General features: G+C 41.1%; 1 protein-coding gene across 1 annotated transcript; it reads right to left on the bottom strand.

The window, feature by feature from the left end:
• Nucleotides 1-1,309: 1,309 nt before the first annotated feature.
• PABPC1 (poly(A) binding protein cytoplasmic 1) lies at nt 1,310-18,154 on the bottom strand. The gene is made up of 15 exons (XM_075141345.1): nt 17,248-18,154; nt 12,207-12,400; nt 11,989-12,104; nt 9,964-10,103; nt 8,564-8,658; nt 6,854-6,991; nt 6,663-6,758; nt 5,937-6,209; nt 5,658-5,751; nt 5,362-5,472; nt 4,330-4,484; nt 3,798-3,882; nt 3,481-3,611; nt 3,083-3,178; nt 1,310-1,751 (listed from the first exon to the last, which is right to left on the bottom strand). Exons 1-14 carry the CDS (start codon nt 17,438-17,440, stop codon nt 3,086-3,088), a joined length of 1,914 nt encoding a protein of 637 aa, XP_074997446.1. The 5' UTR covers nt 17,441-18,154; the 3' UTR covers nt 1,310-1,751; nt 3,083-3,085.
• Nucleotides 18,155-19,176: the final 1,022 nt, after the last annotated feature.

The following is a 19,176-nucleotide window of genomic DNA, read 5'->3' as shown; positions in this document are numbered from 1 at the left end:
ACACACAAGCTGACCTGAAGGTCCTATCAGTCCTGAGCGAAGACAGGATTATTTCTATGGTATTGTACACTAGATCAGATTTAGATCAAAAATTAAGCTACTTATTTTAAAAAGGCACCCCCCCGCCTTCAATTCTATTTTTTAAATCATAGTCAAATATAAGGATGAACCAGGAAGGTCACCTTTTGCAGGAAGATGCAGATTCCTGGAGCCAGTAAAACTGCTAGAATTACTTCACCATTCACAAATTTGATTAAAAAATCACCAAGTTTTGCAAAAGCTCACTGTATGCAGAGCTCTGTGACACAGTACAACTGGAAGTTACTGAAAAGATCTTTGTAGTGAATATTAAGTGATAAGGAACAGCATTCAATTTCAGACCACTTTCTCAGTTTTCAAATCTGCTGATTTAAAGCACCCTGTATTCTTTTTCAGTAATAATTCAGTAATTTAGTTACCAGAGCTACATGAAACTTTCAAAGTTGCCTCCGACAAGAAGGACTTGTTCAGCACATTAAAAGACCCAAAATGTAGCAAAGCTAATATTAAACCAATTGATCTCTTACTAACAGAGGAAAAAGAAAAAGCTAACAGTAGTCATTCACTTGTTAGGGAACACAGCATTAGAAATATCCAACTCAGAGGATTAAGTCCTGTCCACAGAAGGATTTTTACCATGTAAAAAGCATGATCTTTTGGTTACTATGCATTAAATTTTTACTACATTACCACCTGAAGCCCCACCTGTTTCGTTCCAGGAATGCCTTTGTGTTCATACGTTCACAATAATGGAATTTTGCAACACTGTCTGTTGCAGACAATCCTTGCTTGTTCACCTATATCCATACGGCACTGCCTGCATCTCAGGGATCACTTAGCCATCTAAAGACCCAGCTGGAGACCGATGTAGAGATTGTTCCCTCCACCAAAACCTGTGAGAACGAACATCACATGCAGGTGGTGAAAAGGGAACATGTGTTGGTATGTTACACAATTTCAACACAGGCCTTTTACAATAACGTTTCTTACTGATCATCTCAAGGTAGGGTATTTAAAAGTCTATTTCTCATTAGACAATGACAAGAGCTCAGACATCATGTTATTAAGGATTTAAAACCCAGATATGGATCTAGCTGCTCTTTTCATTTGTTTTAATGCCTAAATTTATATTATCAGTAACAGGTGGCTAAATGCAGGCTAATCTTCTCTAGAAACTGCTAAACATACTATAGAATGGGATTCTAACTTGGTATTCTGAACAACAACCATATCAGAAGTACACTGTACAAAAGAAACCATCACAAGTTAATCAGTGTTTAAGGAATTTTTATTAAACCAAGAATTTTATAATCCAAATTACGTTTCTTTGCTCAGCTATCAATTCTCACTGTCAACTAAAACAGTGGTGATATTCTGAGCTTTTCCACAGTAAAGAATTACAAAATTAAAGAAAGGAATGCTTTAAATTTTTGTACTGTGCTGAAAATTCTTTTCCCCCGGGTTTATAAAACATTAATTTGTATTTTTTATTTTACTATTTTTTTTTAAAATTTTAAATCAATAAGTAATCTAGGACTAGCATTTGTTTTGCTAGCCCCGGCGTTGCTCTGTACATAAGCTTCAAAGTTTCCTTTCCTTTTTTTATTTATTTTATATTTTGCAATGTTTTTCTCAATATTTAGTAGTTTTTCCATGTTTAGATTTTTTTTTCTTCGGTGAAGCGAAGTTCTAGATTGTAGTCCCGGATCTTTCTGCAAACAAAAACAATGTTGTTAGGTTTTAAAATTAAAGCAGCACCTTCTGTTTTCTGACATGCTTTCTGCAACTGTAAGCTCAACAGCACTTTGGGCTTTCACGGCATCAATCATACCAAAGTCCTTTACAAGCAGTGTATCAGAGGTATCCCCCGCTTTTTAGAGACATGGAATTGAAATATCCCAAGTCTGTGATACTTGGTAAGACAAAACTGAGTATAGAACTAAACATTACTCTGCACAGCACAGCCTTACACAATGGCTACGCACAATAATTTGTTACCGTAACTAACTTGACTGCAGGTCACCTCTACTCTTAAGGCCAGCATACCAAAGCTCATCAAATAACTACACTACCAGTTATCTTCAATTTCCAATTACTAAAACATCATAAAACATATGGAGTAATGGTCTCAAAGTTTGGGCATCTTAGTTTAGGACAGACAACTTATTCAGCACTTGTTTATCTCCAGTGAAAGTGTCACTAGCAAAAAAAAAAAATACAGAAAAAGAAAGAGGCGTGGAAAACACGTGACTCATTCTGCCTCCAAAAGGAAAGTCGCAGAAATGAAAAGACCAAGAAAAGAGAAAATTTGAAGTGATCAAATATTAAAGCAGGCATCTTCAACTGACAGCTATAAATGTGGAAAGTAAGTTCATATACAGGCAAAATCTCACTGGACTGAATAAGAGACTCCTGTATTATCCTCAACTCCACATCTTCCCCTTTCAAAATTTTGTAAAGATACCACCTTTTGCCTCTTCCTGTCATGCAAAATTAAGATACTAACCCCACAGAAGGTGATAATCAGTATTTTAACTGACATTAAACTCACCAAAATGCGAAGTCAAGACAATATGTAGTTTAGTTTTTAACTACTGTATAATTTTAGATTTTGGCAAGTATATACAAATTATAGTGTAAATAAGCTATTTCATTTCTAAGGAAAAATAGGGTTGGAGTATCATTTTAAGCTTACTTCAATTCCACCCCAAGTTCCTCTTGAAAAACAGTATGAATAGTAGCATTTGACACAACTGCCAATTTTTGCACGCATGCCTAGAACTAATTCCAGCCAAATATGCTGTTAAAAACAATGCTTTAATTCCAGCTAAATATACAAGACATGTCAGGAGCATTTGCTAACCAAGAGCTACAGAACTGGACAACAGGATTGAGCATAAAATTTGTTTACAACTGTGACCATAGTTGCTACTTTCTGTGGCTGCAAACAATACAGAATCTGGAAGCACGCTGCTTATAAGGCCATGGACTAAGGACTATTGCCCCAGTCAACCTATAAAACTACAGCGCTCAGAAAACTTACTTATTAAACACTTGGAACCCCAGTGGGATTATTAACTGCCTTTTGAGCAGCCTCTTTAGCTTGGTGGGCTTGTAGTACGGCTACAGCTTCATCAACCTGTTAAGTAAAAAAAGAAAAATTAATAAAGGAAGCTTAGTAATTTCTGTATATTTAAGTTAATGAAACAGTTTAAATTATACATACAAACAATGCCTGCATTGTTAAAAAGAGAAGGATAACATTACAGTTCCAGTTCATGCTAATGTAAGCCACTGCCACCCTCTAAAAGAGGGTACTCTAACTTCTCGCCCTGGGCCACTGTTGCATTACTGCTACTCCACTGTGCCAGCATAAACACCTGTTAAATCAGTGTAGACTTAATTGCTGATAAAACTAGTGTAAGGCAGAAGTCCACCTACCTTCGAACGAAGAGACTCAGGAGACTCGAGCATGTGGAGGAGTTCAGAGTTGTCAATCTCCAGCAGCATACCAGTGATCTTACCCGCCAGAGTAGGGTGCATGCTTTGAATGAGAGGAAATAGACGTTCACCTAGAGATAAAAAAAGTTAATCAGAGTGACAAATCTCATCTGACAAACATAGCCTAGATTTAAGGGAAAAGGGAAACAAACACCTTGTTCTACTGCTAAAACTTTATTCTGCATTTTAAGATTGATAAAAGAGTACTTTGACTGTCCTTCTGCTACAAGGCATAGAGAGAGGTGTCATGCACATACCTAACATCTGCTTTTGTTCTTGTGGAGGGGCAGAAGCCAACATGGAAGCAGTCAAGGGTTCCTGACCTTGCACATGGACAGCAGGCTGCAAATAATTTAACACCATTTCAAAATTAAATTCTAATTCATAATTAGGCGCAGCTTCAAATATCCAATGTTCCACAACTCAGCATAAACAATGCCTACACTGTCAGAAATATGGAAGAAATTACAACTAAGTCAATTTGATCAAATGGTGCTGGTTAGAGCTGAATGATGCTGGAAATTAGTATCAACCGCTCCACTCTGGAGCAAACACAAGGAGAATCCAGGCTAAGGTATCAAGCAACTGGAAAATATGAAGTAATACAGAATCACATCCTGTCCCAGGTGAACTTGAAATATACTTAAAATCCCAAGGCTGTAACTCTGCTGCCACAATGCAGAGCCTGAATTCTAGAATAACAAAGACAACTCTTAATCATAAGCGTTCCCCTCCTTCCTCTGCAAAAAACACCAGCAGAAGCATGGACCCGTTCCTGAAAGTACGTACCTGCTGCATAGCAACCTGCGGCTGTGTATTAAGATGCTGCTGAGGATTACGAACACCTGCAGCATATTTGTATTGTGGTACTGTGCGTACAGCAGGAGTAGCTGCAGTAGCTGCTGCTGCAGGACGTGGACCCATTGTTTGTGTTGATGTATTAGCTGAAAAAAATAACATAATTCCGTATGTGAATAATTCATTTTTTTTATTTAGCCTACACTGTACAAGTTCAAAAAAAACCCAAAACAAACAAACCAGCCCAAACAGAATACCTAATTTAGATATTGTATTATAAATTCATCTCAATAGTATTGTCAACTGTCACATCACTGGTTGTATCTGAAGGTTCAAAGCTCGCAACTTACTGGATGTTACTTTCCAGTCACTTCACTAATAAATTGCTTTTCTTACATGCTATTGAAAAAAGATCTGTGAAAAAACCATTCACTTTGGTTGAGTATTAATTTAACTTCATTCTAACCTCAAAGGACACTTGATTTCCTGAGCACATTATGTCAATAGTCATCCTAAAAAAAACATACTTTCATGAAGTAGATAGCTAAAAAATACTACTGCCTAATACATTCTGAGAGAATTAAGACTCCATTACAATCAATTCTGGTTCATTCAGTGATGTGAAGATTCTGCATACATGACACTGGCTCACAGTATTCTATGACAAAATAATAAGAGCTAAAATTCTTAATTCAGTATTTCTACATGCAACCTATTATTACAATTGCCACAAAGATGTTTAGAAACAGCAGAAGCTGTCATACAGCATTATTTTAGAATGCACACTAAAAGAAGAAATGCTTCATGCTGAAGAAATGGGACCACAGCAGGAGTCTCTGCTGGGACAATATTTAAAGCAACTACTAGAAGGTGATACTAGCTTACTCACTTAGTAAGAGCCAGAAAAAGAGGGAGGTGTTACCACATGTGATACTGAACTTACGAATGCTTTTGAGAGATCATTCTGAATCAGCAAAATTAAAAAGAAGTCTAATACTTGAAGTTTGCATAAATGAAACTCACCAACACGTTGTGTTGACATGACTCGTGGAACTTGTGAAGAAGCTGGTCTCATGGTACTGAATGGTGGTCTGGGTGCTGCTGGGCGGATAGCACCAGGCATGTTTTGGAATGCTGTGTTTTAGAGAAAAGATATTAAGTTACATGCTGAAACACTGAATGATGAAAAGAGTTCAGAAGTAATACCACTAACATGACAAAGAGAAGACTGTAACACTGTGAAAATGTATATAAAACTGCAAAGGTAAACGCCATGGAGTTTACCGCAATCACTGGGAAGAGGTAAAGAAGTGACTTACGATGAGGTCTGGCACCCTGAGCAGTCCAGCGAGGACTAGGTCTAGCAAGTTGAGCGAGTTGATTAGTAGGATAGTATGCAGCACGGTTCTGAGTCTGTCAAATACAAAAACATTCTGTAACTGTTATCTTTGAAGGGCATGCTGAACAGTCCATCACTTTTCTGCTACGAAATGAGAATGCTGAAATTATGGACACACGCTAATAGTTGTATTTACTGTTAAATCTAAACAGATTTTATACACAGTACAAAACATTCAGTTACTCATCTCTATACGTACCTGTGGGATAGCTGCCATGAAGTAACCTGAAGGAGGTGCTGGTTGGTAAGGGTTGATTACAGGATTAGGTACTGCTCTTACACTTGCCATTCTCTGCATATACTGGTTGGTGAGATGAGCTTGGCGCTCTTCTTTACGCTGGGCTAGAGCTACATATAATGGTTTAGTAGCCACAATTCTACCATTCATTTCTGTGACAGCTTTGGTGGCTTCTTCTGGTGATGAAAAGCATACAAATCCAAATCCTTTGCTGCGGCCACCTTCCATCATGACCTGTCAGTACAAAATTTAGTTTTAAAACAAGAGAATGTTGTATCTACTCAACTCGCCCGAGTTTCTTTTTTCACCTTACTAGAAGTGAGACCACAGGCTTGTTTTACTGAATTGTTTTATACAAAGGAATATAATTGCTTGATTAATAGCTAATTGTTTACTGAGTACAGATGAAAACCTCAGTGAAGTAATAATGAACACATTACTGCACTGAAAAGATGTCATTTTTCTCACATTAATACCAGTACTCAGTTTATTTCAAGAAAGGATGATCATATAGATCACAACCTGAGATGTACAATAATCAAGAAAGCAGATATCCATGGATATAGTAGCAGTGATAAGTGACTGGGTCACATCTGTTAGTCAATGAAATAAATCACTCTTCCTTGGTGAAGGATCACTGTTCATTTTCAGAAAAAGGACGAGCACAATCTATAAACTTTACTTTACCTTTGCACTAGTGATTGTACCAAATGGGGAGAATTCTTTTCGAAGACGCTCATCATCAATCCCATCATCAAGATTTTTCACGTAAAGGTTTACACCCTAAAAAAAAGGCAAGTTATTTTTGAAAGCAAATGGTCTGGGTAAATCTAAAAATATTACAGAATAAAGTTAGTCCACTTGAATTAAAACTGAACCTGGTATCTGGTGATCCTGTCCTGCTTCATTTGTTCAAACTTGCGCTTCAGCTCCGTCTGTCTTTCCACCTTTTTCTGAGCACGGCCAACATAGATTTGTTTCCCATTGAGCTCTTTCCCATTCATCTCATCTACAGCCTTCATTAATAAACAAGAGGTTAGCAGTGCTTTGTATTCCAGTGTATTTCCGGTGTACAAAAAAAATGTAATTCAAATATAAAAAGTAAGTTACATAAGAATTCCAGAAAAAGAGCCAATCCATCTAAAATATCACTAGCTGAAACAAAATACCCCAAGACCTCCCTGCTTAAAGTAAAATGGAAATTGCTTTCTGAGTGTGCTTCTGTCCAGTTAAAGAAAAGTCACAAGGGATGCAAAAAACTTTCCTTACATGAAGCTGGGGGGGGGGGAATCAAGTCACATAATGAAGAACTATTTCTCCAGCCTTACCTTGCTAAAGGCAGAGAAAAGAAAGCAAATTAAGTTGAAAAACTAATTCACACACCTGACTTCTGTTTTTATAAGTATCATCTGAAACTGTAGTATCTACCAGATTTTCTTATACTGTATGTTAAGCTACAGCTGGCATATATGGCTTTTTAAAAAATTTTTAATCTTTCATTAAGGAAATACTTAGAGAGTACAAAAATACAAACTTTTTTCCTTTATGCTGTTTTGAGTTACAACTATTAAGATGTGAAAACTCTGGCACGGATTAAATTAATTTAAAACCAGAAGTTACCAATTTATTGTATACCTTCATGATCAAAGCCATTAAACACATTTATTGAGATATTAGAATTTTATGTTATTTAAAATACCCAACATGTGATTCTGTAAGAGAATGTAAGAGAAACAATTCATCAATGAACGTATGCAAGACTGAACAATGTAGATGGAAGACAGACAGGATTTGTTCTAATCTCTTGCTTGTACACTTGCAGTACTGACAAATCACTGAAATGCTTTTTGAAAAGCAAACTTCATTTGTTGCCCTGATTTGTTCTGTGCTGAGTTTTTCTCCTGATGCTACGTCCCTATTGCCACAGTCAACTGACACATCAAAGCAACCAGCTAAAAAAGAATTAAGTTATACAGCATACTGGTACATTATAGACATATATATGAATTAAAAGGACCCTTCTTCCAAAGTTACTCTTCAGAGTAAAAGCAACATCATAGGGCTCTATGGCTATTTTCTTATAGCTGTGCCAACATGCTCCATAAAACTAATAGCTTTCCTGCTGACTTTGCAGTGCTGAAGTTTGAAAACACAACCCTTTCTGCCTTGCACAAATGTTTTGTGCAACCAAATTGGATCCAATGATTCATCTGGGTTTTGCAGAGATGTAATAATTTACTATGCTTGTATGTTGCCCAGCATGAGGGAATCCAAATCTCATCGAGACCTTTAAGCCCAACTACAACAGGTTATTAAATTATTCAAGATTCCCCATTTCCACACTAGTTTCAGCTGTCTCAGAGGATCTTGACTTAATAAGCTGCTCAAATCAACTGACATTTGTTCATAAGAAAGCATTCTAAATGACAGAAACTATGCTAAGTCATTTAGGAAGCAGACACCTGTTTTTGCAGTGTCCTTGACCAACTAAAAACCCTTAATGAATTCACACGATTTCAAATCACTCAATGAAACATATTATTTGGGTCTCAGTTATAGAACTCCTAAAATGAAGTCCAAAAGCTTACTTTTTGAGCATCTTCATGTCTTTCAAAACTAACGAAGCCAAAGCCTTTGGATTTTCCACTCTCATCGGTCATAACCTTCACACTTAGGGCAGGACCTAAAAAGAGAATGAAATACTTATGCTTCGTATACAGAGTGTATTTTCTTCATGTTTTGAACATCCCAGGACGTCTTAATATTTAGTTTGTTTCACTTGTATTACAAAGGACTCCTGCACCAATAATAGTAGCTAGTAAACATCATTGATTAATATAAATTTGCTAATTTGCCCTGATGCTGAACTTCAGCAATTATGGCTGAAGTCTGCCATGCTGAATTTCTTTCCTACTGTACTTTCAACCAAAATGGGGTAGGAATTTCACCTCAAAGTGAATGAAATTGTTTTTCTCATTAAAAATTATGACATTTAAAAAGCATTAGGGCTTCCGTCCTTTGAAACGGATACAGAAAGCTGGAGAGGAGGCCTTTCTGTTAGGTATGTGCTTCACCATTTATCCTGGTGAAAGGCCATCCTAGTTCAGCAATTCCAAACCTTAAAAAAATTGCAGTTCACAGACTCAATTGAGACAGATACTAGCAGCTAAATTCACTACCAACCGATAGATACTTCAATAGTGGAAAAGAATTTCCTGTAAATGCTGCTTAGGGCTGCTACAGAATATCTCATATACAAGGCTTTGTTTTGCTTTACATATCCACTGGAGAACAGCAAAAGCATGGAGGAAATACAAAAAAAAAGCTGTGCCTGAAAATAAAATAAATGTGTCCTATAAACCAGAATAAGAATCTGTAACTGGATTAAGGAGTTTGCCATTTCCTCTTTCGATGGTGACACATCATATATATTACTAGGTCATGATCATATGTCTGCCATAATTTTGCCCTGTGCATAACTGAGGATGAAGACAGAACCAATGGAAAAGTTCCTTATAATTTTGTATTAGGTCAACCACCACAATGCAACTGAATAATGAAAGCAGAGATACTCCGAGTAAAGAAAAGTCTGCAGGTCAACGAAAGCAACAGCAAACTCATTTGTCATTATCCTGTGGTGAATTCATAACACCGATCTGTACTAAACCAGAAAACATTTCTACTTGCAACTTAAAAAAATTTGCAAAACCCATTCAAAAGACTATTTAGACACATTATTTTCAGATTATTGGAAACAATTCTGACGGCAGGATTATACGTGCTATTCTGCCTATTTAAAATTCTGCAGTATTACTGCACTTTGAACCTGAAATTGGAATTAAGTACCAACTTTTCAGTACCTTTTTTTTTTTTTTTAAAATCAACATCAGACAGCCAGCTGATTCCTTGTATTATAAGGCACTGTACAGGTAAGATATAAGAAGTAAGCTGAAGTTCACTAGTGTTTATATAAACTTTAAGACATTACCAAACTTGCCAAAGAGTTCCTTAAGTCTCTCATCATCCATGTCTTCTCCAAAATTCTTGATGTAAACATTAGTGAATTCCTTTGCTCTGGCTCCAAGCTCTGCCTCACGTTCCTTGCGGGATTTAAACCTTCCAACAAATCTAGTTGCAGGAGAACAGAATAGTGTAGATTAAAGCTAGTCTGTCAAGGTTTAAAAATTTACTTTAATCCTCTGGCATCGTATTTTATTCTTACTCAGTCTCATCTCATTGTTCATTATAGGCATGAAATTCTTTGGATAAAATATTTACGATAAAACTCCACCAGAAAAACAATTTCACTCTCCTTTGCTACATCAGGGCTTATCACAGTTACTAGCATAAAAATGCTTTCAAGCCATTGGCGAGGTTGTTCACTCTTATAGAACAGCATTTGACAACAGGAGCTGGACAATGGGAAAGAGTACTAGGTAAAGTGGCTAAACAGAAATTCTAGATAACAGCATAATCCCTCTGCCATACTAAAAACTTGGCAGCCTTAAAGCAGTTACTGTTCTCCGATCCAGTCTTTAAGCAAGGGATATTTAACTAACCTCCCCTACCCCTTTACACACCTTTCCAGCCTATATCAAAGCAAGACTTCAGTTTGGTTTGTTTTGGGGTTTGTTGTTGGTTTTTTTGTAAACAGGCATAGAGAAATATATAGTTCAACTTGCTCTTTAGTCAAATACCATTGCAAATTGGCTGGGAACACCAAAGGTTAGTTCACACCGTCAGAGAAAAAACAGAAGCTGAACATAAGAAGGAGCTGCTCTAGTACAGACGTTACATGGCTAACACTGACTTCTGATTGTAGTAGACTTTTGCTCTCAAATTTTATTGTATTGTCCAACTTTATAGTTCCAGATCTGACAAATCCAATAAAGTACCATACAGTAACTCAACACTTCCTTATCAACAACTTCACCCGATTTATAGTAACCAAGGATGGTAAGAATGATAGTGCAATGTGTTCAGCAGATTTTGGTAGTGAGTGAAGTACTTTAATTCACTTTTAAAAACCTTGCCTGAATAGAAATTCAAAGCAAAATTAACTCTCATGATGTATTTTACCAAACAAGGTTTACGTAAATCATGTGCTTTTATGACTACATGCTGAGCTTTTTCTACTAATTTAAAAAGGTTGTATAAAGATGGAAGCTGAGTAAAAACATCCACAGTTTGCCAGTTAAGCACAGAACAAGCAGGAAAACTAAAGTTTCAAAATATATGTTCTCCTCGTACGTGGCTTGATCCATCCACCTCTACATGTAATAATAATGCATGATGGTGAGCTGATGCTTATTTCTGTTATCCTTTTTCCAAACCCTCTCAAGTATTTACAGAGCTATTCTTCTGCAACTATACCAAATACCATAATGATCCCTTAGGCATAGCTGTGAGGCACACTCGCCCCCCTTCAAGCCTAGATATCACTAACCAAGTAGCCAAATAACTTTTTTTCCTATAGTATAGAACAGTGATAATGTCTAAAACATTATGTTTCTGTAAGTTTTGTTTTCAATTCCTATTTCCTAGATATGCCTATTAACAGACATTCACATAAAAACATTAGTGTAATCCAACCGCTATTCAGGACTGAGTAACTCTACAGCTTTAAGTTTCATCCAAAAAATGGATAACGTACCTAACTCACAACTATTACAAAGGAAGTATTATTCAGAATACCTGATGGATTGTATTTTATCTCAGACCAGTAAGATCAGAAAATGAGAGTTCCCAAATCCTCATTACAGCATTGGCTTATAAGACAATTAATACAACAATTTTTTCCCTAGAGTCCATTATTAGCCTTTTCTGAACTTATTCTGCCTTTAGAATAGGCAGATGATACAATTCATAGTATTCCTAGCACTAAAATACTAAATCCTCTTTAAAATTAGAAATTTGTAGAACAACCTGTCTTTTCTAGGTAACCTTTAAATATTTGTCCGCAGTAAAATGAATGTCAGCCTGTTGATCCCCAACTACGTATTTATGTACTTACACTTTGCGGTCATTAAGCAGCATACCATTCATTTTTTCAATAGCTCTTTCTGCAGCTTCTTGTGTCTCAAAATGTACAAATCCATAACCCTTGGATCCATTTTCATCACATACCACCTATTAAAGAAAAACCCTATTGTAATACCCATGGAATGTTTCCAGCATGAATTGATGTTTTTTGTGTCAAACCATTAAACGCAACAATAGTCTTCCACTAACCTTACAAGATAGGATGTTTCCAAAAGCAGAAAATGTGTCATACAAAGCTTTGTTATCAATTGATTTGTCCAAGTTTTTGATGAAGATGTTTCCTACACCACTTTTGCGTAGAGAGGGATCGCGCTGAGACCACATGATGCGCACTGGTTTGCCTTTAATGACATCAAAGTTCATGGTATCCAAAGCTCGTTCAGCTGGAAAAACATCATGGAGTTAGTAGGAAACGCTAAAGTTATCTTAATAAGCACACAAATAGCATTTGAAATACAATTCTTCATAAAATTTTTACTATTTTAAGTCCAGCACCACCAACAAGAGACAAACCCGAATCTCCAATGTAAATAAACCCCACTCTGGTTTATGCAAGTAAAAACTGGCAAAAACTCCTCAGCAAAAGCTGCACTTAGAGATAGGAGCACGAGTCAGCTGAACAAGCTGTAGAACTCCCAGTAGCCTAAAGGATTGGACCCCACTATGAAAAGATGCTTTGGTGACAAGAGAAAATGTATCGAGTGATGGCAATTACGACCTATTCCACAGGAGGAAAAGTTTTAACATTTGTGAAAATCAGATGGCTGCTCCCACATCATGTAGATCTATATTGTATCAATAAAAATGCTTTTAAGGGTGCAACTTGTGCCTATATGAGGCCTTTTGCAAACATTAACCTAAGAACTCCTAAATCACCAATACCTCTAAACTGACAAAATTTCTTTGTTAAGTGGAGTTCAAGACTGGTTCAGGCAGCTGTTCCACACAACTCCTTTCTTAGTGACAAAAAAGATCTGTGATGGACTTCTGGGAAAAAGACAGTTCAAAGAGATTTAAAACTAGCACTTACTAATTTTGAAAAAATGAAATGATATATATACTTTATTAAAAGCTCATGATGAAATACATACAAGCTCAATGAAGGAGCAAACATTCAAACAGCAAAATGAAGTAATGTAAACCAGCTTTTGTTACTCCAGTGGAGCAGTTTTTCCAGTAGAACTCCATAACTAACTTTTCAAAGCCTGAATTTAAGATCTCAGTTATTTAGATAGGGAAGTATCAAGACTTCTTCAGTTTTCATATGTCCCTTCAAAGCCACAAGACATGTCTGTGATGTTTTAAGTCAACAAGGTATTTAAGCAAGAAAGAGTTCTCAAGTATGGCAGACATATTTTATGATCTCCTACATTAGCTCCTTTTCGTTGCTCCTGTACGTCTGGAAGAACACTGAAAAAAGTCCCAATAAATACCTGAAGTCGCACCCATTGGTACTAACTCACTTCACTGCAATTTGCATATAGCAGAGCCATGTGATGTTAACAAGACTGAAATCAGTTTAGTATTAGTTTAAAAACTGTAACCACGTCAGTTAATTGTTTTTCTTTGGAGAAGGACCAAGGGCCAATTACATTATGAAAACCCTTATTTTATGTTTTTGTTCTTTATGTGCTGCTTTTATCTTTAGCTATGTTGTTGGATATCATGGCCAAAGAAAATCTGCAACCAGTCTCTGGTTCAGCTGGTACAACATGTTTTACGCCCTTTCTTGCCATGTTTTCAGATTACAAGTGAATTTGAAGATTATATTCTCTGAAAGACACCTGTAGAAGTTAATGATAAGATATCTAGTGATATCTTTGTAAAAAAAACTATTACCATATTCACATGACAGTAGCAAGTCAACAACTGATTTAAGCTGAAGCCACAAAAAATACAACCATTGCCAGTCTTTTAAATAAATTAACAAAGCTTTCACAAACTTTAATATAAATTAAGCAGGAGAGAAAAGACAACCTAGATACTGATAATGAGAAACAAAAAACATTGGAAGGCTTTACATTACAAAAGAAAAAAAAAAAAAAGGCCCAAAAAGTAAAAACTGTGGATATCAGACTGGCCACAGTAGAAACATCTAACACTTCAGTATTGCCCTGGAAGTCATTAGAATTACTACTGCCAGCACCAGCAAAAGTGCCAGCAACAAACAGTTCATTATTTCCAGAAGTAGTAACAGGGCTTCCTTTACTAGAAAAGAAGCTTTTCTAATTCATGCTAATTGCTTCTAGAATAATCCTGACACTCCTCAAACATGTGTGTTCCTGGACACATTTCCCAAACATCTGACTCAAAGTGGGTCCATACTAGCCTTCGCAAACATCACCACTTTCAACTAACAGTGAGCACCTATCTAGGCCAATGCAATTTCTCCACAAAGACAAGGACAGCATGGAAACTCTCAACAGCTCTCCTCATCTCTTCTATGGAGCAGAAGTACAAAAAATTTAAAGATTTCTGCTTAACCAACACCACATTGTCATTCCACAATAGATTTTAAAACATTACTATAATACATCTGCAACTAGGGTCAAGCTACTCTCATTAAAATTCACAACTAGTAAAACTGGCTTACTTTCATTACATTTCAGCCATAAAAGGCTGTGCGCTAGTTTGCAGGAGGCAAATGCATTCAGCAGTTAACTTGTTACCAAGTGGACACACCTAGCCATGCTGCACTTTTGCTGATTCTGCTGGAGCTTTTATTGAATGAGTCACCAGTTCCCATTTTAGTCGCGAGCAACTGGACAGTCCACTTTAGTAACAATTTCAAAATCACACAGAATATACACTTAATGCTAAACTCTGCTAAACATACATAGCAATAGGAATAAAATAATAAACGTCTGGAAGCATAACCATTCAAAAAATCTGAAGGGAGAAGTGCAGTTTCAGATTACTCAAGTATTTCTAGTTTAGCGATTAAACAAGATTGCCTGGGTTTTACTCAGGACTATGACTCAAATTCAGAAAAGTCACAACTATGAAATGTGTGCATACCGCACATATGTGTCATCAGGCCTAATTAGTTTTTGGAAGAGCTTTGAGATCCCTAGTTTACAGACAGCTGGTAATGTCAAACACACCTTCAAAGACATTTTCAAAACCCGAGCTAGTTGTTACTAGCTGTTTAATAAGCATAGTGCAACATGCGGCTAAACCAAGAAAAGGCAGCTAGTTTGGAATCAAAATGAAACAATATTACTGTAAGAATAACCATTCATCCTCAGAGCTCCTACTTCAAGGTTTCAGTAAATGGATGGAATGATCTATGAAAAAAAAATCAGCAAATGCTTTCTAGGTGTTTGCTAAGAACATAAAATTCTAAAAATGTTGCAAAAGTATAATTATACAATATCATTTAAGTATATTTTAAACAAGTGCTTCCAGATACTTGCCAGATGCAAGTTTGATACAGATGGGAAATACTTTTAGCTGAACTGGAATAGGTGTAAAATAAAATACGTGTGCTGCCCAAAGTCTGAAAAATACTTACAATATTTGGAGTAACAGCATTTCTGTAAGAGGCACATTCTCAAATTCTGAATGCAAGCACTGCTCAGGTGAAAAAGCTGTATTTGTTCCCATATTTGACAAATTACAAACTAAGTCACAAACACAGGGTTGAACAGGTTCCTCAACTAACGACAACAATAAAGTCGGCCCCTCAAAATTCTGTCATTACTAAGGAGGAGAAGCATTTGAATCGCTTTCAACTTCTGCCTTGACATTATCCTATCACAGTATTGAACTGTGCTAACTCCTTATTTTTCTTTGAGAGTGAACAGTACCATAGGTTTTTATCGAATGAAAGCAATGTTAAACATTCAAATCGTCTCATCCTAAACAATGGCTAAATAAATTAAAAGCTCGCTGAAGTGAGAGAGCTGATAACAGGTGAAATATCTGCCTATTAAAAAGATGAGACAGTAACTTTTACTACTTACATACAGATATCATCGGTACACCACAGTCTGATCTGATAATGGCTATATACTAAAGCCAATCCTGAAAGCCAGTTGATCTAATTGCTTGAGAAGTTTGTAATTCAAATCTCTCACTTTCATGCGCTTGAAAATAAAACCATTATAATAGAAAGCTGTTTACTTAACTGTACTTGAAATCAAGTATGTTCTAGCTGGCCGAATTATTTTTTCTTTTAATTGGACTCTACGAAACTTAGAACCGGTCACATTTGGTTCTTTTATCGAAATATCCTCCAAATGAACAAGCCGGTTTGCCAAACTTGGCACAAACGTGACCAGAACTAGACGGAAAGTTTATTTACCGATATAGACACAACCAGCAACACGTCGTGTAAACCAAGCTTAATAAAAACACAACTTGGGAAACACAATGTCAGAGAGTTTACCGCAAAGAGAAATGGATCAGAATACGGCTTGCTACATGAAGAGCAAGCAAAGGAGGCCCGAGCAATTTCATCTCTTCCCTACACGTGACAGACCTGCCGTGGTGTTTTAACGTATCATGCTTTGGCCTGTGCTTTGACTGGACGTCTGTGAAACTACCAAGCGATCCCGGTACGTCCTACTTCCTTCTTTTGGCCTCTTAATCACCCATACACACCCAGCTCCTGCGTAGTTATTAGAAGGTGCTAATGACTATGATGTTTTCTTCAAGCTAGCCTTCATCTCGGATTCCTGATGCAGCCGCGCAGGGACGTGCCAGCCCGTGGAAAAGCCGCCTGCACACCCCCCCCCACACACCCTCCTCGCGGCCGCCGGCCCCCGGAGCCGCAGCCGCCCGGCCGGGGCAGCTCCGCCAGGCCCCAGGCTTTCGGTGGGGGCGCCCGGGCCCTTCCCCGCCCATCGCCGGGGCCCCGCGCCGGCTTTCGGTTCCCGGCGGCGGCGGGGCGCGGAAGCGCCTCCCCCCCTCCCCGCCACGAGGCGCGGGCGGCCCCACGCCGCGTGTCAGCCAGCGGCGGCCCCGCCGCAAACTTCCCCCCGCGCGGCGCCAAGTTTGCCCGCGTCCCGGCAACGCCACCACCGGCCCCGGGAGCGCCCGGGCGGAGAAAATGGATGCGGGGCGGCGGCGGGGGGCGGCCGCGCCGAGCCCTGGTGGGGGCGGGGGAGAAACATGGCTCCTCCGCCGGCGGCCGCCCCAGCGCTCCCCTCACGCCGCCTCGCCCGCCGACCCCCGCTCCCTCGTCCCCTCCCCTCCCCTCCCCACGGCCCGGGCCCCGGCCACTCACCGTCGGCGGGCTGCTGGAAGTTGACATAGGCGTAGCCGAGCGACCGGCGGGTGATCATGTCCCTGCAGACGCGGATGGAGAGGATGGGCCCGGCAGGGCTGAACTTCTCGTAAAGCATGGCCTCCGTCACGTCGGGGTGCAGGTCCCCCACGTAGAGAGAGGCCATGGGGTAGCTGGGGGCGCTGGGGTTCATCCTGCCGCCGTCTCCCGGCGCGGGAGGGCAAGGGGGGGGCGCTGACGAGGCGAGGAGGCCGCGGCGGCCCGACGGTCCGTGCGGGCGAGGGCCGGCGGTGGCGGCGCGGGGGAGGGGGCACTCCGGAGGCGGATTCGAAACTTAACGGCTGCGGGAGGCGGATGCGCGGCGGCGGCGGGTGGAGGGGACGGGGGGGTTCTGGCTCACTCCGTGCCGGGCCTGGCGAAGGTGGCGGCGGCGGCTGCTGCTGGCCTCGGCGGGGTCGGGCTCGCTCTGTGTCTCCTCTCGGCTGCGCCGGGTCCGGGGGCTTCGCTTCACCGGGTTATTTTATATCAAACCGGCCGGTTGCAGAAGGTTGACGGGAGGTGGAAGAGGGAAGGATTATTTTTTTTAAAGGTTTTTTAGGATTTTTGGATTTTTTTTGGCTTTTTTAATATTTTTAGTAATAAATGGTGCGGCGGGGCCGGGCCGGCGTGTCCGGGTGTCCGGAGCACACGCACTGCGCACACAGCTCCGACGGCGGCCGGGGGACAAGGGGGAGGCCGCCGCCCCGGCCGCGCACTATATATACCCGCCCCGCCCCCACCCGCCCCCACCGCACCGCACGCCACGCACCGACAGCACGCACCGCGCAGGCGCCGCCGCGGGGGAAGGCGGAGAGACGCGCGGCGCCGGCGCCCGGCCGGGGGGACGGCAGCTCTGGCGCATGCGCCGCGGCCGCCTCGGAAAACGGCCGGGAGGGAGCGCGCCTGCGCCTCTCGACGTCACCGGGGGCGGTGGGGGCTCGGCGCTAGGGCGCATGCGCCGACGTGAGAGCACATGTGCGCGGTGGGGTGGGGGCCGCGCGGGGAGCCGGCCGGGTCAAAGGGCGCGTGCGCACTGAGCGGATCAACGGCGAGCGGGGTAGGGCGGGAGGGGTTAGCGCCCGCCCGCCCGCGCGCGTGCGCCGCGCTTCGGCCCGCCCGTGCAGGGAGCGGGCGGGCGCAGGCGGCGCCGACAGTGGCGCGCGCGGGCAAGGAAGGTCGCGTGCCGGCCGGAAAGGGATGGGCCCGGCCGCCCCCTCGCGCATGCGCGGGAGGGCTGCTTCCGCCGCGGGGCGGGGGGGGGGGGTGGGTGTCGTCGTCGGGTGAGGCCTCGCGCTGTGGGGGCGGTGCCTCAGCACGGTTGGGCCTGCCCGGGCCGGGGAGTGCGCCCCGTCCCCCCCGTTCCTGTCAGGGTTTCAGGCTGCCGCGCGGTGAAACGGGCGTCCTCCCTCCCCGTGCCTCCCGGCGCCATGCCTCTGCTGCTTAGTCCTCGGGGCCGCAGCCGTGCCGTTGGAAGTTAGTGAGGGCTTTCTCCGGGCGGTGCACAGGCTCGGGCCTCGGTCGGAAGTTTATTTGTGTATTTTTTCAAGGCTGACTTGGACGTTAGGTCACGTCGCCTAACGGGCTAGGTGTGCTTGCACCAGTGTTCGAAACGTCTGTGAGGGTAGCTCAGCTGGCTCGCGAGGAGCCCCGCGATGCCTTTAATTACCTCCCCCCCCCGAGCTGTGCAAACCAGAACTGCACCTCTTTGGGATTGTGGATTACGCTTAAGAAGCAGTAAAAGACCGGAGGAAAATTTGAAGCTCCAGGAGGAGGAGTGCCAATAGACTGGCAAAGCCGGTTTTAGCAGAAACGGAGCGTTTAGGTTCTGCTCTGGTTGTTCCTTAAGTTTAACGTATTTGGTTGCTGTATTTTGTGTTAAAACATTAAAGT

The sequence above is a fragment of the Calonectris borealis genome, chromosome 2, assembly GCF_964195595.1.
Source record: "Calonectris borealis chromosome 2, bCalBor7.hap1.2, whole genome shotgun sequence".
NCBI classification, from domain to species: Eukaryota; Metazoa; Chordata; class Aves; order Procellariiformes; family Procellariidae; genus Calonectris; species Calonectris borealis.
This window is presented reverse-complemented; position numbering and strand designations above follow the sequence as displayed.